The 26458-nt window shown below is 32.7% G+C and overlaps 2 protein-coding genes and 1 pseudogene across 2 annotated transcripts; 2 read left to right on the top strand and 1 right to left on the bottom strand.

Moving 5' to 3' along the window:
- The first annotated feature begins 12217 nt into the window (after positions 1-12217).
- LOC140872261 (glutamate receptor 2.2-like) lies at positions 12218-15965 on the top strand. The gene is made up of 5 exons (XM_073275082.1): positions 12218-12488; positions 12839-14178; positions 14312-14624; positions 14773-15179; positions 15288-15965. The coding sequence occupies exons 1-5, from the start codon at positions 12218-12220 to the stop codon at positions 15963-15965; spliced, it is 3009 nt and encodes a 1002-aa protein (XP_073131183.1).
- Positions 15966-16700: 735 nt separating this feature from the next.
- LOC140876148 (uncharacterized) lies at positions 16701-18113 on the bottom strand. Its single transcript, XM_073280025.1, has 2 exons — positions 17651-18113; positions 16701-16867 (listed from the first exon to the last, which is right to left on the bottom strand). The coding sequence occupies exons 1-2, from the start codon at positions 17986-17988 to the stop codon at positions 16780-16782; spliced, it is 426 nt and encodes a 141-aa protein (XP_073136126.1). The 5' UTR covers positions 17989-18113; the 3' UTR covers positions 16701-16779.
- Positions 18114-21711: 3598 nt separating this feature from the next.
- Positions 21712-26231, top strand: LOC140888485 (glutamate receptor 2.3-like; annotated as a pseudogene).
- Positions 26232-26458: the final 227 nt, after the last annotated feature.

The raw sequence follows: 26458 nt of genomic DNA, 5'->3' as shown, positions 1-26458 counted from the left end.
TAGAAGAAAGAGAGGCAAGAATAATATAACACTCTTTTTGTTTCCATTTTTTTTCACAGAATATGATTCTCTCTTGAAACAAACGTTTTGTATTTTTTTAAATCAGAGTATAGGTAAAAACTTCAATTTTCATTTGCAAATAGAATGACAGAGATATAATCAGAATCCTAATTAGTCTAACAACCTTATTAAAAAAAAAAAACTACACGTATCTATTAGTTGATGTGATAATCAAGTTTTCTTGGGGGTAGAGCTAGCTATACGTGGTATATTATCACGGATTTCTACGTGCGGCGGAATGGGATATCTCGATATCCATGATACATTATTTTTCAATATAAATTTTTTTCAAATTCATTAAAATTTCATGTATCGATTCTTGAATACCCGGTCCATTATGGTAGAAAATTTATGCGAGACGGGTCTCCGATCAACGCAAGAACATATATTTCGGAATCGGAACAACGAAATTCAAATTAAAATAGATAAATAAAAAAAGAACCCGGAAATTTTATTAATCCAATGGATCATTTATCGGATTTCCTTCTTGTACATGAGTTGTATCTCATCGATTAATGTCACTGCCATTAATTAATACAAATTTTGTCGAAATATTCTTGTTTTGCATTTTCTACATTTTGTGTTTCCATTACAAGAAGTACTACTGATCCCGCAACTTAATTAATTACTGCTCACGTACGGAGGGTGGCCAAGAAAGTAGGCTTCCTCTCACCCGCCATGACCACTAAAAACCTCTCTTCCGACACGGGCAAAGATTTCTCCTCGGAGATGCTCTCTCGTTTGCCGGCTGCTTCCGCGTCTATCCGATCGCCGTCGTTGGCCGCCGCGGAGAGCTTCCAGTAGGAGCAGGCGAGGACCAAGATAGCGAAGAGGATTACTCCCAGCATTACCGCTGGGCCAGTGAGAAGGTACGGGAGAGGATTAGTGTGGCATGGGTCGACGGCGGTGGATGGCGGCGATAAGGGTGGCTCGGCGGTGGCGCTCAGTTTTGATCTCTGAATGCGGTGAAAATTAGCGTCACAGTGGGTTCCCATTTTGTTTAATTCTTGTGTGGAAATAATTGTGGGGGGGAGAGTCATAAATATTACGGTGTGGGATTTCAAGTGAAAATTCCAGGTGGGATTAGTATAGGATACAGGTGAGGTGCAACTACTGTTTTTGTTTTACCGATAAGTTTCGGTGTATAACTTGGTTCATGTTTCCACTCGGTTTCGAGTTTTCGACAAATATTTATAAAATGTTTTTTTTTTTAAACAAACGGACAAATATTTATAAAATATTTATAAAAAAATTATTTTAAGAATAAATATATATTTGAATAATTATTTTATAAAAATATTTTAATATTTTAAATGTAATGTTATTTTGATTTTCATCATTGTCTCCAATTCTATAAAGTAAAAATATCTAAAAACATACGTTGCTGCTGATGCTTTAAAAACTATATTAAAGTGGTTGCACATTCCCTCATTTTGTTTTCCCCTCCGAATGAATTTTTCGTTTTGGTTGGTTGATTTTATAACAAAAGACATTATTTCAGATTAATAAATTACAAGTTTCATGTGTCCAAAAAACTATATTAAAGAACACTTTTAAAAAAAATATTTTCAAATTTTTTTAAGGAGAAATTGTGAATAAATCCCCGTTGGCAAACTTAACTTGCTTCTCAGTCCCCATTTCAGAAATTATGTGTTTACACTACCTGACAAAAGTCTGACATGTGTTTGAACTTCCCAATTGATGCTAAATTACGAAATTATCCTCAACTTTACATGAAACCAAATAATACCAATTGAAATTCTTGAATGATTATGCAGACGTTGGTTTTATTTTTTTAGTCTTATTTTATTGATTGTGATTATTTTTTTTGTCTAAATTTTTTATTTATTTTCTTTTATTAATTGTTTGAAATTCTTGAATGATTATGCAGACGTTCGTTTTACTTGAAATCCTTTAATAATATTTTAAGGTTCATAAATTATTTTTTTTAGTTATTTATTTTCATGTATTTATCACTATTTTTATGTGTTTGTTCTTGAATTTGTTATGTGGTTTTTGTTTATATTGTTGGTCGTTTCTGTTGAATAATTATTCATTGAGTAACACTCTTGTGAGAGGTCTCATTCGTGAGACGAGTCAATCCTACCTATATTTATAATAATAAGTAATACTTTTGGAAAAAAATGTAATACTTTTTAATGGATAACCCATATAAGAGACCCGTATCAAAAAAATGACCCTTGAGACTGTCTCATATGAGTTTTTGTCTTATTCATTTGAAATGATTGAGTAACTATCATTTATTTTGTTTTTTGAATTTTTTTTTAAGCTGCTTGTTAATTCATTTTGTAATTTCATTGGAGTATCCCGTTACAAATAAAAAGACAGTGAAGATGGACACTAATCAAGCTTGTGTTGTTGCGAGTATATATTATGAAAAACTGAGTATATCATCTGATGAACATGGATCGCTGGAAAAACAAGTTTGAATGATTTTTATTGTATGGTTATGCTTTTAAGTTTGTTGTAAGTACGGAATTATTAATTATTAGGTAGACATTTTGTAAACTCAATGTAGTTCAATATGTTATTTAAGCTTAAGAGAAACCAATTTTTATGCGTGTTCTGTATTTTGTACAAAAGTTTAAGGTAATAGTACATAACTTGTATAATTATTCGTCTTTCCAGATTGATAAATTGTTTTACTAAGATTGAATATATATGTCAACCAGCTAAAATAAATTAGGTTCGAATTCTTCTGAATTCAGAATAAATCTAAAATAATTTGGAACAATCTCAGATGAATCGTGATCCAATTCATGAATTTTGGTCATCTTATGTCATGTGTATTATTTGGAAAATATATAAGTGAATACATCGTAATGAGATCACGTGTAATTGTGGGTGACAAAGATCGGCCTTGACAAATGAAATTAAATTTGATTTGAATTGTCCCTGATTTTGAATAATTCCAAATATATTTGGAATAATATTCGAAATTTATCGCACAAGTACATATGAAATAGGAATGATGGACTCATTCTTTGCACACCGACAAATATGTTATGATTTGGTACATAATACACATCGTGATCTTTATTAGCAAAATTTTTTAACAGAATGGTGCTTTCATTGGGTCATTATCAATGTCCTCATCCTACACCTTAGACAAGAGTGGGGCAAGACACATTACTAGACAAATACTTGGGTGATGTTTCTACCAATCTCTAGGGATTGAAAACTCATATCCACTTGTGTTATGCAGTGTATTATAGGATATTGGTGCATGTTAACATGGTCATGCCTTCTTGTTCCGCAAATCAAAAAGAATATTCTGCATAATTTTGAGATTGTTCCTAATACATGCCATTTTGATCCAAAGTCACTTTTACTAGTAGAGTGTGATCTTTGTGGCCCAGAATGTTTGTACTACAATAGGAACACATTGTTCTCGATTCAGTAATATTTATCTCGTCTCTACGTACTAGTTGTGCTCGATCTCGCACGCACATGTTCTGAAAGATGAGCGTTATTAGAGTAAATGATATTTCTAAAAAAATGAGAAAACATCATATTAAACAAGTTACGAGTTTGGATTTTGGAACAATATTTTTGATTTGCGGAACAAAAAGGCATGTCTATGTTAACATGCACTAATATCCTATAATACACTGTATTACACAAGTGGAGAGGAGTTTTGAATCCCTAGATATTGGTAGAAACATCACCCCAAGTATTTGTCTAGTAGTGTGTCTTCCCCCACTTTTGTCTAATGTGTAGGAAGAAAACATTGATCATGACCCAATGGGAGCACCATTTGTGGATGTTGATTGCCACTCAATGTAGACAATAGGGGTATATTTTTCAAAATCCAAACTCGTAACTTGTTTAATATGATGTTTTCTCATTTTTTTTTTATAACTATCATTTATTCTAATAACGCTCATCTTTCAGAACATGTGCGTGCGAGATCGAGCACAACTGGTACGTAGAGATGAGATAAATATTACTGAATCGAGAACAATGTGTTTTGATTGTAGGACAAACATTGTGGGCCACAAAGATCACACTCTACTAATGAAAGTGACTTTGGATCAAAATATCATGTATTAGGAACAATCTCAAAATTATGCAAAATAATTTTTTTTGAATTGAGGAACAAAAAGGCACGCCCATGTTAACATGCACCAATATCTTATAATACACTGCATGACACAAGAGGAGAGGAGTTTTCAATCCCCAGAGATTGGTAAAAACATCACCAAAGTATTTGTCTAGTAGTGTGTCTTACCCCCCACTCTTGTCTAAGGTGTAGGAGGAAGACATTGATCATGACCCAATGAGAGCACCATTTGTGAATGTTGATTGCCACTCAATGTAGACAATAGGGATATATTTTTCAAAATCCAAACTCGTAACTTGTTTAATATGATGTTTTCTCATTTTTTATAACTATCATTTACTCTAATAACGCTCATCTTTCAAAACATGTGCGTGCGAGATCGAGCACAACTAGTACATAGAGACGAGATAAATATTACTGAATCGAGAACAATGTGTTCCGATTGTAGGACAAACATTTTGGGTCACAAAGATCACACTCTACTAGTGAAAGTGACTTTGGATCAAAATGGCATGTATTAGGAACAATCTCAAAATTATGCAGAATAATCTTTTTGATTTGCGGAACAAGAAGGCATGCCCATGTTAACATGCACCAATATCCTATAATTCACTGCATAACACAAGTGGAGATGAGTTTTTAATCCCTAGAGATTGGTAAAAACATCACCCAAGTGTTTATCTAGTAATGTGTCTTGCCCCACTCTTGTTTAAGGTATAGGAAGAAGACATTGATCATGACCCAATGGAAGCACCATTTGTGCATGTTGATTGCCACTCAATGTAGACAATAGGGATATATTTTTCAAAATCCAAACTCGTAACTTGTTTAATATGATGTTTTCTTATTTTTTATAACTATCATTTATTCTAATAACGTTCATCTTTCAAAATATGTGCGTGCAAGATCGAGCACAACTAGTATGTAGAGACGAGATAAATATTACTGAATCGAGAACAATGTGTTCCGATTGTAGGATAAACATTGTGGGTCACAAAGATCACACTCTACTAGTGAAAGTGACTTTGGATCAAAATGACATGTATTAGGAACAATCTTAAAATTATACAGAATAATCTTTTTGATTTGCGGAACAAGAAGGCATGCCCATGTTAACATGCACCAATATCCTATAATTCACTGCATAACACAAGTGGAGATGAGTTTTCAATCCATAGAGATTGGTAAAAATATCACCCAAGTGTTTGTCTAGTAATGTGTCTTGGCCCACTCTTGTCTAAGGTGTAGGAAGAAGACATTGATCATGACCCAATGGGAGCACCATTTGTGGATGTTGATTGCCACTCAATGTAGACAATAGGGGTATATTTTTCAAAATCCAAACTCGTAACTTGTTTAATATGATGTTTTCTCATTTTTTATAACTATCATTTATTCTAATAACGCTCATCTTTCAGAACATGTACGTGCGAGATCGAGCACAACCAGTACGTAGAGACGAGATAAATATTACTGAATCGAAAACAATGTGCTCCGATTATAGGACAAATATTATGGGCCAAAAAGATCACAATCTACTAGTGAAAGTGACTTTGGATCAAAATGTCATGTATTAGGAACAATCTCAAAATTATGCAGAATAATCTTTTTGATTTGCGGAACAAAAAGGCATGTTCATGTTGACATGCACCAATATCCTATAATTCACTGCATAACACAAGTGGAGATGAATTTTCAATCCCTAGAGATTGGTAAAAACATCACCCAAGTGTTTGTCTAGTAATGTGTCTTGGCCCACTCTTGTCTAAGGTGTAGGATGAAGACATTGATAATGACCCAATGAGAGCACCATTCTGTTAAAAATTTTTGCTAATAAAGATCATGATGTGTATAATGTACCAAATCATAACATATTTGTCGGTGTGCAAAGAATGAGTCCATCATTCCTATTTCATATATACTTGTGCGATAAATTTCGAATATTATTCCAAATATATTTGGAATTATTCAAAATCAGGGACAATTCAAATCAAATTTAATTTCATTTGTCAAGGCCGATCTTTGTCACCCACAATTACACCTGATCTCATTACGATGTATTCACTTATATATTTTCCAAATAATACACATGACATAAGATGACCAAAATTCATGAATTGGATCACGATTCATCTGAGATTGTTTCAAATTATTTTGGATTTATTCTGAATTCAGAAGAATTCGTACCTAATTTATTTTAGCTGGTTGACATATATATTCAATATTAGTAAAACAATTTAACAATCTGGAAAGACGAAGAATTATACTAAATTATAAAAGTTATGTACTATTACCTTAAATTTTTGTACAAAATACAAAGCACACATAAAAATTGGTTTCGCTTAAGCTTAAATAACAGATTGAACTACATTGAGTTTACAAAATTTCTTCCTAATAATTTATAATTATGTACTTACAACAAACTCAAAAGCATAACTATACAATAAAAATAATTCAAACTTGTTTTTCCAGCGATTCTTGTTCATCAGATGATATACTCAGTTCTTCAGAATATATACTCGCAGCAACACAAGCTCGATTAGTGTCAATCTTCACTGTCTTTTTATTTGTAACGGGATACTCCAATGAAATTACAAAATGAATTAACAAGCAGCTTCAAAAACAATTCAAAAAACAAAATAAATGATCGCCACTCAATCATTTCAAATGAATAAGACAAAAACTCATATGAGACAGTCTCAAGGGTCATTTTTTTGATACGGGTCTCTTATATGGGTTATCCATTAAAAAGTATTACATTTTTTTGTCAAAAGTATTACTTATTATTATAAATATGGATAGTCAACACGAATGAGACCTCTCACAAGAGTGTTACTCAATTAATAATGATTCAACTGAAACGACCAATAATATAAACAAAAACCACATAACAAATTCAAGAACAAACACATAAAAATAGTGATAAATACATGAAAATAAATAACTAAAAAAATAATTTATGAACTTTAAAATATTATTGAAGGATTTCAATTAAAACGAACGTCTGCATAATCATTCAAGAATTTCAAACAATTAATAAAAGAAAATAAATAAAAAATTTAGACAAAAAAAATAATCACAATCAATACAATAAGACTAAAAAAATAAAACGAACGTCTCCATAATCATTCAATAATTTCAATTGATATTATTTGGTTTCATGTAAAGTTGAGGGCAATTTCGTAATTTAGCATCAATTGGGGAGTTCAAACACATGTCAGGCTTTTGTCAGGTAGTGGAAACACATAATTTCTGAAATGGGGACTGAGAAATAAGTTAAGTTTGCCAACGGGAATTTATTCACAATTTCCCGTTTTTTTAACAAAATCTTGTCCAAACAAATACTTAAAGTTTTTTCACTTATAAAACACTAAAAATATTTTTAAACACCGTTTGGTTTGAGGTATATTATAAGTAATATATAGATAAGTAGTATAATGTAATAAAAAAATAAATAAGAAATGATAGTTAAAATTGTATTGGATTTGATTGATAGATTATGGTTTATTTGATTTGATTGATTAAATTTTATATAAAAATGTTAAATGACTATTTGTCCTTTTAACAATAAATAAAATAAAAATTATATTATTTATAAGGGGTGATATAGTAATTTGAATTCAATGATTTGATTGATGTGAGATAAATAATTAATGATTTGATTGATGTAAAATAAATAATTAATATATAGGTAAATAATATGTTGAGAAGAACATAGGATGAGATAGGATGAGTTATACATATATTAGTAATATCGTGAAGAGAACGGTGCCTATTTTAATTTTTTTTTTTCAAATAAAATTCCCGATTGTATTGGATATTATACATTGTATGGGATAATAATCAACCTCTAAATCTGAGTGTAAATATTTGACTTTGGTTTTTCATCATGTAATTTAGGTTATGTTTTGGTTTTTGATTTTTTTGATTTTTTGATTTTTTTTTTGCCGAAGTACTAACATAACACTGATCACATTAATATTTTTATGTCACATCAATATTTTTAAATTTTATTACATTAACACTTCGACAAAAAATATCACTATGTTACTTTACGGTATCGTATAATCAATAGGTCTAGTCTCTTTCTATGTATCACACGATATATAGACTTTCAAAATTTGTTATAAACGACATCAAACAACCAACCAATTAATTATTAATTGACTATGTAACGAACGTATTGGTTCTTTTCGACTTGGTTTAGAAATGAAGTTACACATTATTATTATTTTCTTTTGAGAGTGAGTTACACATTTTCAATATTATAGAAAGTTTTCTTTCTAACGAATAAGTACTTTTCAAGAAACACAATATTTTCGCTTCGAGCTCAAATTATATATAGAAAGTTTTAACTGTTCGTCCATCCAAGAGAATGAAAATGGCTTCACGAATATGGTATACCAAATGATGAGCTCGTGAGTGTAAAATCAATAATTCTGAAAGATGTAGATATTATATATGGTAATAGATATACAACATTAAAAAGTTGAAAGAACAACGTTTAAATGCCACTCATTTGCATGCACAATTTAGGCGCTTTTAACCAAATATGTGAGACGAGTCAATTTAATATATATTAATTGAAGTAAAAATAATTTTATAAAAAAAAGTAAAAAAAAAAATATTTTGTCGTATTTTAAAAGGTTTCATCTGTGAAAGACAATCCTAGAAAAATAATATTTTTTATTAACTCTTTAATATACGTATATATCTGTATATTTATATATAAACTAATCGAATATTGTAATCCAAATAAACCAAGAGTATCTATATATATATATATATTTATTTATTTGATATTATGAGTACCCATGATGTGCACTTTTGTGTGCACCGCTGACGTGACATTATCTACATCCAATAGATGAACGTCACATTAGCAGATGCACACATAAGTGCACATGATAATTGCTCACCATATCAAAACTATATATATATATATAAAGAATATTTTCATAAAATGTTTCAGAATATTTTCATATTATTTAAAATGCAATATTTTTGTTTTTTAAAGCAAATCATTATTTTTTGACATTTTTTTTCAAGAATGAAATTATTTAACTAAATTTATGAACAATGTAAAACAATGTTAAATAATGAACTCAAAACGAACAAAAATAAACATATATAGAAGAAAAATGATAAATTTGTGTAATATAATTATATAAATTAATAAAATAATGACGCATCAATCAATTAGCAAATAAAATGATAAAATATGCTCTTTTTTTTTTTGTTGTAAAATTACACGATTTCATAAATTATCGTATGAATAATTAGCATGGGTTTGGTGCTTTATTTGCATAATAAATAAGAAAATTTTGATGATATGTCTATCTATCGAGTAATGAAAGTTTGCGAGAAATGTTTGTGCTTATGATTTAACCCAATTGGAGCAATAATTTACCGGAAAATCGATTTTCAATTTCTTTATTTGTTATAGAGTTATTTATTAATTAAATTATATGAATTTTACTTTATAAAAAATAATTTGTCACTCTCTCAAAGTTATAAGGTCATAGTAGAATGGCAATGAGGCGGGATGGGATACCTCATCCATCTTTATCTCCGAATCCAAAATTGATCCTCATCTCCCCTTATTTTTCACATTTTTCTAATTGTCGATTCTCCAAATTTATGCATATTTTGATTAATGTTAGATATTATAAAATATTTTATATTTTTTTAAATTAATTAAAATTATTACTAAAAACAACTAGGTGTTTAGGTGGCAAATGATCGTCCGCCTACCACTTTTTAGAACCTTGTACGTACTTTTGGTATAAAAAATAATGAAATTCTGTTTCGCAAAATTGACTCATATCTCACATAAGTTTTCGTAGTATATAAAATAGAACATGCAATCAGCGGATCAAACATAGGACAAACATATATATTCTTAATTAATAATCTGCCTTAAACCGCTGAAGAGAGTACTATATATATTATATCACAACAAAGTTTAATAGAAAGGATAAAAAGCTATTGAAATATGTTAACAAATGGGTCCTTGAACCATATTTATATATATGAAGCGCATCATATATTTGTTAGGACGCAGATCGTTTCATTTCAAATCGTCCCACTAAAAGATTAGTCGATCGATGAGCTTCGTGTTGCATTTCAATGTCCCCGGGGTTATGCTTTTAATTATTTCTCAATTAGTTAAGCTTGTTGATGAGACATTTCAAGAATATGATATTTTGTGATTTGATCTGATTTTAAATGATTTTTGCTTGTTGGGATTTGGGAATTCCATATATGTCCCCAAAAAAATGTATCAAAGTCGGGGAAGTGCTTTGTATTTCACTAGCTTTGCATCTCAAAGTCAACAGTATTTAACAAAAGTTTCTAATTTGAACACATGGTCGGCAAGATTTGTCATTTTAGCATGACAGAAATATTAATCGATCGACTTTGAAATATTCATGTGATGTCTGAATCTAATACACATATTCCTTTAACATCTCTCGTTTTCCAATTTTGTGATCGATTAATTATCGATTATACTTACCTCGTAGAATATAACTTTGTAAAATTTATAACGATCGGGTCAAATTTAACTTCAAAATACAATCAATACAATTTTAATTTTTATATGAACGATAAGTTAATATTGTAAGACGTATCATTTTCGGATCCAAATTAGATTTTACGACCAATTGACAACCAGACATTTTTTGGGGGAAAAAAAATTGATTCAAACTATAGGACCACAGGGATGACTAAAAAATGAAATGCCAAGAATTCAATTCAATGAAATGTGCATTTCTCGGAAATTGCAACATTTTTAGATCAAATTCAATTTACGACCAATGCGAGTCTTGAGGATAGAGATTGAGATCTTAAGCACTGGTGATCGTTATGTCATACGAAATTGAATGTGTACTCATGATATTGCGATGGTAAAGTACAGAAAAATGAATAAATATATAGAAAATAATATGCATAAGATAAGATATCGATCCCATGTGTATAAAATGGAGTAAAAAAATTTTAAACCGAACCGAGGCTTGCAATATTTTACAGCGGTTTAAAACACTGCATCCAACCTCTCTAGCAAGTATTTTGTAGATTACATGGATGACTTTAGTACAAATCACTAAGACAAACTGAAACATACTAACTTTATTTTCTATGCAGGACAAATCCATTATACCATTAGCTATACTTATAAGTTACACCATCCATTTAATATATGGCTTCATTGATACAGTTATAATATATTATATATATGTATATTTTTTGTCCTATATTAATTCACTTAGAAATAGAAAGCTGAATCATAACATCAACATCCAACACGTTGCCTTGGCTATTAGGTGTTAAAAATCCATGTTTGAAAGAGTCAAGAACTCAAGATCAACGGTAAAACATAACAAGTACAGCAATTCATATGAGCGCGGAGACTTGGGAGCTAGGGATGACACTTTCAAATATTCCAGAATTTTTCAAAACTAATATTCAATAATATATATAGATATATAAAGTTTGATTAGTCTATGGCATGTAGTCTTTTGTTTTCAAACCGATATTGGTGCTTAGCATAACAGTGTTGTTGGATCAAATGGACCATACGTGGAGTCCATATGATCCAACGGCTCGACAGTGCACAATTTACAAAGTAAATCCAAATTTTAGTTTTCCGGGCTAAAATTTAGTTACTTGTATGAAATTTTTTAATCTTCCTAATTAATCCCATTTGAATAAGTAACTTAGCTACGATATTGGAATTAGAGTGGAATGAAAAGGAGTACTTAATTAGGCATCATTAGCTTTTGTTATGCTGCATTAATGTCATGGAGATGCATGGATTCAGTTATCGTTAATCAGTACAGATTCCATATCTTGAGAAGAAAGTTAGAATAAAACATTTTAAATTGAAAACAACTACTTTATTGGAACTTTGTTGCATTGAAGACCGATGGCATTCAACCCCCACAAAGGTGGATTAGTAATGAGTTGACCAAAAGTAAACTCCGAATCACAAATAACCAAATAATTTAAATAACTCTCAGCTATACATATAAACTAACTCTGATACCTCTCAAAGGCTCGAAGATGCATAAAATGAAGCAAAAAAGTATCCAAATTGCCATTTTTAATGCACTATTTTACTTCTTTGTGTGCATAATTACCAGAATGGTCTTGGCAGAGGCCACCCCTATTGCTGTAAGGGTGGGGGTGATATTGGACAGGGGTGATTATGTTGGGGAAATGGGATTGAATTGTATTTCGATGGCACTTTCAGATTTTTATGATAAAAATAGGCATTACAAGACAAGGCTGGTTCTCAACGTTAGGGATTCCAAGGCAAATGTGGTTGGAGCAGCAGCTGCAGGTACTATACAACAATATAAACTACTTCTACTTTTTTTTTTGTTTTAAAGTACGAAAATCTACATTAATAATAGTTTATCAACTTTCATTCGCAATGCATTTTCGTTGTTCGGAGTATTCATGTGAGTCCTCTGTTTTCTGAATGATCTAATCGACTAACATAATACCTGAAACACTAAGTATGAACAGCACTATATAAGACGATATTCAACCATCAAACAACACTGGTATCCATGTGGTTCGACATAATTGCAAATTTGATATTTGGGTCATATTACACTATTGAAATAGAACATAGGAACCAACTTTACCCTTGTCTGACAACAAAACTTCCATGCTCCACAAATGCAGCTCTGGACTTACTGAAGAATGTTGAAGTGCAAGCCATCATAGGTCCCATATTCTCAACACAGGCAAACTTCTTGATTGCTCTTGGAGAAAAAGCTCAAGTTCCCATCATCACATTTTCGGCAACGAGCCCTTCTCTTTCATCAATCCGTAGTTCATATTTCTTCCGTGCAAACCTAGACGACTCTTCCCAAGTACAAGCCATTGCTGGGATAGTTCAAGCCTTTGGATGGCGAAAAGTCGTGCCCATCTACGAGGATAATGAATTTGGACAAGGGATTGTACCATATTTGACTGATGCTTTGGAACAGGTAAATGCTCGAGTCCCATATAGAAGTGTGGTTCCATCGGTAGCAACTGATAGTCAGATTCTTACAGAGCTTCATAAGTTGATGACAATGCCAACAAGAGTTTTCGTTGTCCATATGCGGGCTACTCTAGGTTCTCGTCTGTTCCTAAAAGCAGAACAATTTGGAATGATGAGTGAAGACTATGTATGGATTATAACTGATGGCATGGCAAATGAAATAGATTCAATGGACCCTTCTGCTATAGAGGTTATGTTGGGAGTAATAGGCGTACAACCTCATATTCCAAAAACAAAAGAGCTTGAAAACTTCAAAATACGGTACAAGATAAGGCTTCAGCAGAATAATCCAATCGCTCTTAGCCAGGAATTGAACATTTTTGGGTTATGGGCATACGACTCGGCCATAGCATTAGCCATGGCAGCCGAGAAAGCGCTACTCACAAATGCTACGTTTGATATGGCGGATGTTTCAAGAAATACTACTGATCTTGAAGCCTTCAGGGTCTCTAATGCAGGACCTAAACTTATTCAAGCTTTATCAGGAACCACATTCAGAGGACTTTCTGGAAATTTTCGATCAGATGATGGGCGACTCCGATCACCTCCTTATGAAATAGTAAATGTAGTTAGTCCTGCAGTTCGGGTCGTCGGATATTGGAGGAAAGCATATGGAATTACTAGAAAACTTAAGTTCACAGATGATAACGCAAAAAAATATTCCACTTCGAAGTTCAACTTAGGATCCACCATCTGGCCAGGTGATAAAACATCTCCATCCAAAGGTTGGGTTATTCCAACAAACGGGAAAAAACTGAAAGTAGGAGTGCCTGTAAAGATGGGTTTCACCGAGTTCGTTAGTGTCAATTGGAATGCTGATAATTCAACAATTGTGGAGGGATATTGCGTAGAGGTTTTTGATGCAGTAATGGCAGCACTCCCATATGGTGTACCATATGAATATGTTCCATTTGCAACACCTGACCACAAGAGGGCTGGTACTTACAATGATCTGACATATCAAGTATACCTAGGAGTGAGTATCATCAATACTGCTTTCAACTATTTGGGGATGGGGATAGGGATAGGGAAGGGGGGAAAGCTATGTGACATGCACTATTTAACATTAAATTGATTATATGGCTAACTCTTTTCTGATCATTTAACAGAACTATGATGTTGTTGCCGGAGATGTTACTATTTCTGCAAATAGGTCACAATATGTTGATTTCACACTCCCATACTTAGCTACTGGTGTTTCGATGGTTGTACCGATAAAAGAAGATATGAGCAATAATGCATGGGTATTTGTAACGCCTCTGACTAAGGAACTTTGGTTGACAAGCTTTTGCTCCTTTGTTTTTATTGGGAGTTTGATCTGGATTCTGGAACATCGTATAAATGAAGATTTCAGAGGGCCTCCTTGGCATCAAGTTGGCATGATCTTTTGGTTTGCTTTCTCAACCATGGTCTTTTCTCACAGTAAGTCATCCATCATTCATTAAACCAAAAGTTTTTGGCTACGTAGATATGGGGAACTGATTCATCACAGATCATTTAGTTAGATAATTTAAGATATAAAAGATTATAATATACAAGTCTTAGACTCACTACTTGCATTGTTTTGTAGAGGAGAGGGTGATAAGCAACTTGGCTAGGTTTGTGCTGATCATATGGTTCTTGGTGGTTCTTATACTAACCCAAAGCTATACTGCCAGTCTTGCCTCCATGTTAACAGTTCAAAAGCTGCAGCCTAAGGTCACAGATATCAACGTGCTTCTTGAAAACAAAGATTACGTGGGATGTAGTAAAGCATCATTCGTAGTAGAATATCTGAAAATGATGAATTTCAATGAGTCCAGAATTGTAAAATTTGACTCTGCAGAAGAAATGGACAGACTTCTCTCCAAAGGAAGTGGAAATGGTGGTATAGCTGCTGCTTTTCATGAGATCCCATACATAAAATTGTTCCTTTCTAAATACTGTTCAAAATACATCATGGTTGATCCCATGTATAAGGCCGACGGCTTTGGCTTTGTAAGTGACCCTCCTTCCTTTCCCTCTTCATCCTTCTTTCCAGTATTTCAATTTAATAAAAGTCTTCCACAAGTCTGGCTTCCGAAATTTTCATTTTTTACTACGCAGGTCTTCCCAATTGGTTCTCCTCTAGTACGTGATGTTTCAAGAGCAATTTTGAATGTCACTGAGAGTAAAAAGATGGTGGAAATCGAGAGAAAGTGGCTTTCAGGAAAGACAAACTGTCAAGACCCTAGCGCCTTAAATTCACAAAAAAGTCTTGGGCTCAGAAGCTTCTGGGGGCTGTTTCTAATTGTAGGAATAATTGAAATATTAGTATTCATAATCTACGTGGTTATGTTCCTTCGTGAACATTGGCATGTCGTAAAACGGTCTGATCCTGAATCGACTATAAGGAAAAAGATGACTGAGTTATTTCAAAGGTTCGACAACAGAGATCTCTCTTCTCATACTTTCAAGAACTCCAGACTCACAGAGAGAGACAATAAAAGTAGGGACGACTGCGTGGGCATGTCAATGTATTCATCACCTCAAAATCATAATTTAAGTCCATCAAGTTTTGTATTGGCTTCTCTGCCAACTAATGACCCACCAAGTCCAATTTTCTCTAGTCCAAGAGGGCACGGGCACACCACAAATTTTCAAGGAGATCAGGGGAATTCAGTGGAGAATCCAATGGCAAACAAACAAGGAGAAGCATCTACGACAAAAGATCAGGAAATTGTGCTAGCTATTCAAAATGAAAATGATCAAACAATCTCAACCTCAACACAGACAGGAAACTAATCGAGCTAGACATATTGTAGCTTACTCCATCAGTGACATTTTATACACAACTGTGGGGTTGATACTGTACCTTCATAATCTAATTCTTGTACAAAACCCAGCTGCATATCCAACATTTCAGAAAAAAATTTAATAACAAGCCCCTTTACTTTTTCCATCTGTTACAAAGATAAAAGGATGATAATGTGAATGATCGAACAAGAACAGTCGCAGCTCTTTTTTTGATTTTTATTGAAACATTTTTTCAAATATTTAAAATCAAATATACATTAGACTTATTAGAATATTTTACACATATCTGTAAAAAGTTGACATGAGTCATATTTATGTTTTTTCTACGTGTATTACTCACATGACAACACAAATATAATTAATTTTACAATACAAATATAATTAATTTTTGAATACGATATTATTTTCATGGATCGAAATAAGCAGAAGATATGTTGAACAAAATTAACCCGTACTATATCATAAATTATATAATTTTTTTGTAATTTAATTGATTTTTTCACCAAAAAGATTTGACACGAGTTCAACTTTCAATGATTTAAAAGATTTATGCAATAATTAATGAAAAATTATATTATTTAAACATCATAGTTCAAAGTCGTGATCAACATAATTTTTTTTAAAATATTTCATACTATATTGTCGAGGCATTAAATTTCTAAATATTATCTTTTTATAAACTTCTAGCATATATAAACTCATTCATAATATTATAGATCCACATATTCAAATTAAGATTTTATTGAAAAAAAATTTGTTTACTTTATCTACAAACAAATAAATACAAAAGAATTTAGATGTCTCAATGGAATAGTCCAAGTGCAGCTTTAAGCGTTTCCATCTGTTTTTCCTTCAATGCAGCAATCTGGTGAGTCTGCGTCTCCGAAACCCTGATTAACCAGAAAAAAATTTAATGCACACAAATTCAACATATAATCCAAAAGCAAATTGACAAGATATAAAGGTTCCCCGATGAATGTATAACATCATAAGAGGAAAGTGGAACCAGTATATATAACATGTGTTTGATCAAAGTTTATTGTGGTTTATAAGAAAATAACCCAACCCACAACGATAACTATAAAGTTAACTATGAAAAACTCTGCTATTTAGAAGATAACAAGCAAGGGTAACTCTAGAGTTAACCATGAAAAACTCTGCTATTTGCATGTAACACAGTGTTGCCAAGAGAAGATCAATGATTTGTTAGCGATGCAACCAAAAAAAAAAACATAGGCCAGCAAGCCGGCTCAAATTATTTTATATACCACATGATATCTCCGCTGAGGTTAAATCAACAAGTGCCGTTCAAAAAACAACAACTTATCAAAATAAAGCCCAACTCTCTGGATTGAAACATTCCAGTTGCGAACATGTTTTGCTTCATATCAGTATTCAATTTTGATGACATTCACCTTTCCCACAAGGTTACGTCAAGTGATACCAAATGGCCAAATATTTTAAACAATCAAGAATCTTGTAGATTTTCGACACTTTCAAATATTTGCTCAAAAATTTTCGTTGAGATCAACAAGCAAAGAGTCTGGACCAAAAATGTGTTTTGTAGCCCATACAAATAAGGGGACAATAAAGAAAAAGAATATACTAAAATTGCAATTATTTGAGCAGAAAACAATTCTTATACAACGAAAGAAATAGAGAGAACCCAATACCTTTCGGGGATGACGGCGGAGTTAGTCCCTTCATCAACTTCAAGCGCCTTCCTTGCCTCATCAAGCTTCTCCGCAATCTCCGCATCAGTGTAACCCTGATCGATCAGCATCTCCTCCAACACAAGAAGCTTGAGCTGAATCTTACGCTTGCGATCATGCTCCAATATATCCTGATTGGGTTTTCGGGTCACGCCGGCAATTCCCTGATCCGAATCGAAGCCCTTGCTCGAGTCCATAACAATTTTGTCGGTCCTCGGCTTGATGAAGAACTTGTTGGTTTGGACAAAGCCATTCGTGCCCGAACCTCTCGCTGTCTTTAATCCTACGGCGTTGTACATGTTTACAGACTCAGATTTTGGAAGAAAGATAATAAAACCCCCTGATCTGATTTGAGGGTCGGTGCTGTTCCAAAACCCTAACCCCGAATTTCCACTGGATTAGAGAGAGAATAGTGACACGTTTGGATAATACGTTTACCCTTTTAGTCTACTTTTATATTATATATATATATATAAATACCAATAATAGAATCCGAGGAGGATTGTGAGTTATTATTATCTCAAGTCTCAACATAATATAATGGTTCAACTAATTCACAATCATCTTAATTTATTATTTTATTCTCGAATAGATTTATAAAATTATATTTAATCTCAAATTAAAATTGATACTTATGTATAAAAAACGACATCTAGGGGCTAGGAGCCTAGAAGGTCACCAACCGTCTCGATTTTCAGAAAATCGGTGGTTTTAGGCGTTGTTAGAAAAATTGGCAGCTTAGGTCAGTCCAATTTTTTTTTTTTTTTTAAAATAAATTTAAAAATATTAATAATTTTTATTTAAACAAAATTGTTGAACAAATTTATGTATATTTTGTTTAAATATATGCACATAAAAAATATATGCACATTAATAAGCATAGATTAATAAAAATGTTGAATACATTTATGTATATTTTGATTAATTTTTTATATTATAAAATATTATATATATTTTATAATTAATATATTTTTCTAAAACTCGCTTAGGCAGTCGCTTAAGCACCTAAGCTAGAAGGCGGATGGTTATCTACTTACCGTCTAACATTTTTTAGATACTTGACTGATAGTTTGATACGATATAAAATAATGATAGTTTGACAATTTCATATAGCAAAAATATTGCGTTATATCAACACTTTCAGAATAAGTTAATTACTAGATAGAAAAAGAATAGACAATTGTAGAGCCATGAATTTATCTCAACTTTTCTTTTGAGTTTTCTTGAAACATTGCTTTCAAATATTTAACAAATATACACTAGACCATATTAGAATATTTTACACATATCTATAATGAAGACATTAAGACGGGTCGATCCGATTCATACATAGAGTGAAAAGCGATCATTTAGAATAAAAAAAGATTACTTTTTTATGAGTCGAGAGAACAGAAAATCTGGATAGAATTAACATGTGATACACTCTAATAAAATTTTGTGTGTTAACTTTTTACTTCATTACACTAATCATAAATTTTATTAAACTAGAGTCTTGGAGCACTCGTTGTGTGCTCGTACAATCATAATTTTATTTTTGTTTTCTAAATATTTGTAATTAAATTATAAAATAAAAAGATTTGTAAAAAAAAGGTAAATAAAAAATTAGAAAACAAAAAAAAACTAATTAAATGTATTATTGGCATATTAAAAAAAAAGCCTCACCAAAAGTTATTTACTATTTACCCATCTCATTTAATTATTAGAATAGATATTTGAAATTTATTTGAGTTTTTCACTAAAAAATTTGATTAAAGGTTCAACTTTCATGGATACTAGTGTCCAAGCACACGCTTTGCGTGTGTGAAAAGCGTATGTGATATAATATATAAATCTTATATATTTATTTTATTTTTAATATTTGATTTGAAAAACCAAAAATAGTGAGAAAAGATGGCGAGAGATGCTGCGGAAGGAACATAGTAATCAGCAGCGCCTAGACATGTCATTTTAGCTAGCGTAGATTAATAATAAACTTTGAAAGATTCAATTAATGTCTCCAATTAATACACATTTCTTCGAACGATAGGACCACATATATAACTAAAATCCCAAGATTTCAATTCAACGAAATGTAAATTTGTCGGAAATTTCGACATTTTCAGATCAAATTCAATTTACGACCGGTGAGAGTTTGATAGAGTCAAGATCAACGGTATAACAGACCGACTACAAACTAGCAGGAGCCATTCATATAAGGGCATGGCAGACTTGGGAGGGAGTGAGGGACGACTCTTCTTTAATCACAAAATAATATCCTGTGAGATGATCTCAAACCTAAATTTTGTGTGACGGATATTTTAATTGGGTAACACGTAATAAAGTACTACTTTTGATGTTAAATATATTACTTTTTATGATAAATACGGACATAGTTAACCCGTTTCACGGATAAACCTACTCCTCTTTATTCATAAATTTTTAAAATTTGTATTCAACTTTTTGTTTTTAATAAGAGTTTGATTTTTCAGTCTATTCCATGCACGTAGTCTTTGGGTTCAAATTTCTTTATTATTATTTTGTATGGTGTATCCGTATTTCATCCGCATAATCTAATCTGAATAAGATGCAGTATTAAAATATAATGAACAATAAAATTAATTAATATTTAGAGGATGTTTGATTAAACTTATTAAAAACGGCTTATATATATATATATACGAATTATAAATTGATATCTTATTTTGAACTTAGTCATACACCCTCTAAGTGTTATAAGATCTTTTTATTTTATAAATTTTTTTTTTAAAAATACAACGCTATCAAAATAATACAATTATAATTTTTAACATAATTTATTAAAAATAAATATAGTAATAAATCACATCAACATTATAATTATATATATTAATAATAATAACCTTAATAACAAGATTTGAAATTAACTTACATGATATATAAGGATGTAAACGAGTCGAGCCGAGCTTTTGAATGTTCAAACTCGGTTCATTTATAACCGAGCCGAGCCCGAGCTTATTTAACGAATATATTCATGGCTCACGAGCTTATTCGAGCTTTTATCGAGCCTAAACGAGCTTAATATATTTAAACTATAAATTTAAATATTCATTAAATTAATTAAAAACTAAATTATATATTTGAAAAAAATATAATATTATTATTAAAATTTGTAATTTTATTATAATAAATTAATTTTTATAGATTTTTCAATATTTTTCATAAGTAAAGTGTAAATTTATAAATTAAATACCAATACTATTATTTTTTCATCTAAGAGATGACTTACGACTTGTTAACGAGCCTGTTCACGAGCTAACGAGCCTGTTAACGAACATGTTCACGAGCTAACGAGCCGAATATTGTAAAGCTCAAGCTTGGTTCGTTTGCCTTAAGGAGCCTCATTAAACGAGCTCGAACGAGCTTTTAACGAGCCGAGACCCGAACAGCTCGCGAACTGTTCGGCTCATTTACATCCCTAATGATATAGGAGGGTAAATTTAAGATGATAAAATAAATAATGATAATTTGGATTGAAGATAGCTAAACTAGCTTCTGTTACATTCATGGAACCGCAATATTATCAAGTTGAATCATATTCGTCGTAAATCAAATTTAGTTGCCCATAAACTTGTTTTTTTTTTTTTTTTTTTTAAAATTTAAATTTCTTCTCCCTCCTCCTAAGTAGAGTATGAGAATTTTTATGTTTTGGTTAGTAGATTTTATAATAAACTATTTGTCTCATTCCTAATAAAGTCACAAGTTTTACGGTCAAAAGAGAGTGTTGTTCAAATAAGATTTTAAAAAATAAGATCGGGTAACCCAATTTTTTATTTTTATTTTTTTAAAAAATACAACTTTACATATTATTACGAACAACTTAATTACAAGCTGAATCAAACATCTTATAACCACTTTTTTCAGAAGATAGTTCGAATAATAAATAAATTAAATTGAGAATTACAACTTTATTGGAACGTTGTTGTCTTGAAGACCGATACATTCAACTCCCACAAGGTAGAACAAGTAATCAGTTGAACAAAAGTAAACTTCGAGTCACTATTAAACCATGGAATTTAATTATTAGTTCGATAATTTAATTTAAACAATCCTCACATATATATAAAGTACCTCGATCCCACTCAAATGCTCGAAGATGCATAACATCATGAAGCAAACAATAACTTGTATCCAAACTGCCTTTTTTCATGCACTGCTTTTCTTTGTCGTGTGCATAATTACCAAAGTGGATTACTTGGCAGAGGCCACCCCTATTGTTGTAAGGGTGGGGGTGATATTGGACAAGAGTGATTATGTTGGGGAAATGGGATTGAATTGTATTTCGATGGCACTTTCGGATTTCTATGATAAAAATAGGCATTACAAGACAAGGCTGATTCTCAATGTTAGGGACTCCAAGGAAGATGTGGTTGGGGCAGCAGCTGCAGGTATAAAACTATAGCAGTAGAAAATTTATCAACTTTGTTTTTTTAGGTACGCAAAACTACACACATAAACGTTAAGTCAGCTATGCATTTTGGAGTTCGGAGTATGCATGCGAGACCTCCTTTCTATGAATGATCTCATCGACTAACATAATACCTGAAACACAAGTACAAAAAGCACTATATAAAACGATATTCAACACTGGTATCACTGTGGTTCGACCTAATTACATAAATTTGATATTTGAACCATTTTAAACACTTGAAATGTGGCACATAGTAACCAACTTTACCTTGTCTGACCGTTAAATTTCCATGCACGTGAAATGCAGCCCTAGACCTGTTGAAGAATGTCGAAGTGCAAGCCATCATAGGTCCCATATTCTCAACATAGGCAAACTTCTTGATTGCTCTTGGAGAAAAAGCTCAAGTTCCCATCATCACATTTTCGGCAACTAGCCCTTCTCTTTCATCAATTCGTAGTTCATATTTCTTCCGTGCAAACCTAGATGACTCTTCCCAAGTACAAGCCATTGCTGGGATAGTTCAAGCCTTTGGATGGCAAGACATAGTGCCCATCTACGAGGATAATGAATTTGGACAAGGGATTGTACCATATTTGACTGATGCTTTGGAACAGGTAAATGCTCGAGTCCCATATAGAAGTGTTGTTCCATCGGTAGCAACTGATAGTCAGATTCTTACAGAGCTTCATAAGTTGATGACAATGCCAACAAGAGTTTTCATTGTCCATATGCAGGCTACTCTAGGTTCTCGTCTGTTCCTAAAAGCAGAACAATTTGGAATGATGAGTGAAGAATATGTATGGATTATAACTGATGGCATGGCAAATGAAATTGATTCAATGGACCCTTCTGTTATAGAGGTTATGTTGGGAGTAATAGGCGTACAACCTCATATTCCAAAAACAAAAGAGCTTGAAAACTTCAAAATACGGTACAAGATAAGGCTTCAGCAGAATAATCCAATGGCTCCTAGCCAGGAATTAAACATTTTTGGGTTATGGGCATACGACTCGGCCATAGCATTAGCCATGGCAGCCGAGAAAGCGCTACTCACAAATGCTACGTTTGATATGGCGGACGTTTCAAGAAATACTACTATTGATCTTGAAGCCTTCAGGGTCTCTAATGCAGGACCTAAACTTATTCAAGCTTTATCAGGAACCACATTCAGAGGACTTTCTGGAAATTTTCGATCAGATGATGGGCAACTCAGATCACCTCCTTATGAAATAGTAAATGTAGTTAGTCCTGCAGTTCGGGTCATCGGATATTGGAGAAAAGAATATGGAATTACCAGAAAACTTAAGTTAACAGATGCTAACGCAAAAAAATATTCCACTTCTAAGTTCAACTTAGGATCGATTATGTGGCCAGGTGATAAAACATCTCCATCCAAAGGTTGGGTCATTCCAACAAATGGGAAAAAACTGAAAGTTGGAGTGCCTGTAACGATGGGTTTCACTGAGTTCGTTCGTGTCAATTGGAATGCTGATAATTCAACAACTGTTGAGGGATACTGCATAGAGGTTTTTGATGCAGTAATGGCAGCTCTCCCATATGGTATACCATATGAATATATTCCATTTGCAACACCTGACCGCAAGAGGGCTGGAACTTACGATGATCTAACACATCAAGTATACCTAAGAGTGAGTATCATCAGTGCTGCTTTATGCTATTTGGGGGTGGAGTCGGGGACTCGGGGGAGGCGATAAGAGTGTATATTTAAATTTACATGGCTAACCATTTTTCTGATCATTTAACAGAACTATGATGTTGTTGCTGGAGATGTCACTATTTCTGCAAATAGGTCACAATATGTTGATTTCACACTCCCTTATTTAGCTACGGGTGTTTCGATGGTTGTACCGATAAAAGAAGATATGAGCAAAAATGCATGGGTATTTGTAACGCCTCTGACTTGGGAACTTTGGTTGACAAGCTTTTGCTCATTTGTTTTTATTGGGTGTTTGATTTGGATTCTGGAACATCGTATAAATGAAGATTTCAGGGGGCCACCTTGGCATCATGTTGGCATGATCTTTTGGTTTGCTTTCTCAACCATGGTCTTTTCTCACAGTAAGTCATCTATCATTCATTAAACCAAAAGTTTTTGGCCACGCAGACACGGGGAACTGATTCATCACTGAGCATTTTGATTTAGTTACGTGATTTTTATGATATAAAAGATTACAATGTACAAGTCTTACACTCACCATTTACATTGTTTTGTAGAGGAGAGGGTGATAAGCAACTCGGCTAGGTTTGTGCTTATCATATGGTTCTTGGTGGTTCTTATACTAACCCAAAGCTATACTGCCAGTCTTGCCTCCATGTTAACGGTTCAAAAGTTACAGCCTAAGGTCACAGATATCAACGTGCTTCTTGAAAACAAGGATTATGTGGGATGTAGTAAAGCATCATTTATGATAGAATATCTAAAAATGATGAAATTCAATGAGTCAAGAATTGTGGAATTTGACTCTGCAGAAGAAATGAACAGACTTCTCTCCAAAGGAAGTGGAAATGGTGGTATAGCTGCAGCTTTTCATGAGACCCCATACTTAAAATTGTTCCTTTCTAAATACTGTTCAAAATACATCATGGTTGATCCCATGTATAAGGCCGACGGCTTTGGCTTTGTAAGTGACCCTCCTTCCTTTCCCTCTCCATCCTTCTTTCCAGTATTTCAATTTAACAAAAGTCTTCCACAAGTCTGGCTTCTGAAATTTTCATTTGTTACTACCCAGGTCTTCCCAATTGGTTCTCCTCTAGTACGTGATGTTTCAAGAGCAATTTTGAATGTCACTAAGAGTAAAAAGATGGTGGAAATCGAGAGAAAGTGGCTTTCAGGAAAGACGAACTGTCCAGACCCTTGCACCTTAAATTCACAAAAAAGTCTTGGGCTGAGAAGCTTCTGGGGGCTCTTTCTAATTGTAGGAATAATTGAAATATTAGTATTTATAATCTACGTGGTCATGTTCCTTCGGGATCATTGGCATGTCGTGGAACGGTCTGATCCTGAATCGACCACAAGGAAAAAGATGGCCGAGTTACTTCGAAGGTTCGACAACAGAGATCTCTCTTCTCATACTTTCAAGAACTCCAGACTTACAGAGAAAGACATGAAATGTAGGGACGACTGCATGGGCATGTCAATGTATTCATCACCTCAAAATCATAATTTAAGTCCACCAAGTTTTGTATTGGCTTCTCTGCCTACTGACGACCCACCAAGTCCAATTTTCCCGAGTCCAAGAGGGCACGGGCACACCACAAATTTTCAAGGAGATCAGGGGAATCCAGTGGAGAATCCAATAGCAAACAAACAAGGAGAAACATCTAGGACAAAAGATCAGGAAATTGTGCTAGCTAATCTAAAATGAAAATGATCAAAAAATCTCAACCTCAGCACAGGCAGTTAACTAACCGAGCTAGACATATTGTAGCTTACACCATCAGTGACATTTTATACTCAATTGTGGGGTTGGTAATGTACCTTCTTAATTTAATTCTTGTGTATGTCCAACCAACATTTCAGAAAAAATTTTAATAACCTGCCCGTGTACTTTTTCCATCATCCTCATCTGTTACAAAGATAAAAGGATGACACTACGAATGATCAAAGAGAACAATCACAATTCAGGCTTTGTCTATGCTACCCCATGTACCCGAATGCTACCCTAATGAGATCCAACGGTCCATGTTTTTTTGGACTTGATATCATCTCATTTAAAATAAGATCAAAATCAAATCCAAAAAAATATGAGCCATGCAGCACATGGCACCCACAATTCATAGACAGACAATCTTTTTTCTAGCAGAAAAATTGCTTTTTTATTGGAGGCTTCTACCCAAGCTTCACTGCTTGGTTCAGAAAATACTTTTCCAATTCGTCGCTCCCCATTGCTGTTTTTCTCCGTCTTATGTTGGCATTTTGTGAATTAAACATTTCAACAAACAAGTCACGGGCATTAAGAACAAAAATAAAAAACCAAATCAAGAAACGATTACTGATGTATTTAGAGCAGATTCCTTTAACCGACCACATCTTTGATTCTCGTCCGGTCATTTTGCTGCCACTCCACATTTTTCCTCTGCAACCTGTAGTCTAATCAAAATTTATTGATAATAATTAATATATACTACTAATTTTAATTATTAAACATCTTATCTTTTTGTCATTGACTTTAATAAAAGTTTAAATTTTCTGTTGATTTGAATAAATTCTAAATGATTATTACATAGGCTTTTTGTAAAAGGAAAGAAAGAAATTAAATACGTCAGCAAATAAAGATATATATAATATATATCATCCATAATTATTTTCAAATATAAAATTA

This window comes from Henckelia pumila, chromosome 1, assembly GCF_033568475.1.
Source record: "Henckelia pumila isolate YLH828 chromosome 1, ASM3356847v2, whole genome shotgun sequence".
Lineage (NCBI taxonomy): Eukaryota > Viridiplantae > Streptophyta > Magnoliopsida > Lamiales > Gesneriaceae > Henckelia > Henckelia pumila.
Note: the sequence above shows the minus strand (reverse complement) of the source record. Positions and strands in the feature narration are given on the sequence as shown.

Coding starts and splice junctions, on each gene's coding strand:
- LOC140872261 (XM_073275082.1), top strand. CDS start 12,218: ATGAAGCAAAAAAGTATCCAAATTGCCATTTTTAATGCACTATTTTAC. Junction 12,489..12,838: donor GGTTGGAGCAGCAGCTGCAG/GTACTATACAAC, acceptor CCACAAATGCAG/CTCTGGACTTACTGAAGAAT. Junction 14,625..14,772: donor AACCATGGTCTTTTCTCACA/GTAAGTCATCCA, acceptor ATTGTTTTGTAG/AGGAGAGGGTGATAAGCAAC.
- LOC140876148 (XM_073280025.1), bottom strand. CDS start 17,988: ATGTACAACGCCGTAGGATTAAAGACAGCGAGAGGTTCGGGCACGAAT. Junction 16,868..17,650: donor TCCGCCGTCATCCCCGAAAG/GTATTGGGTTCT, acceptor CTGGTTAATCAG/GGTTTCGGAGACGCAGACTC.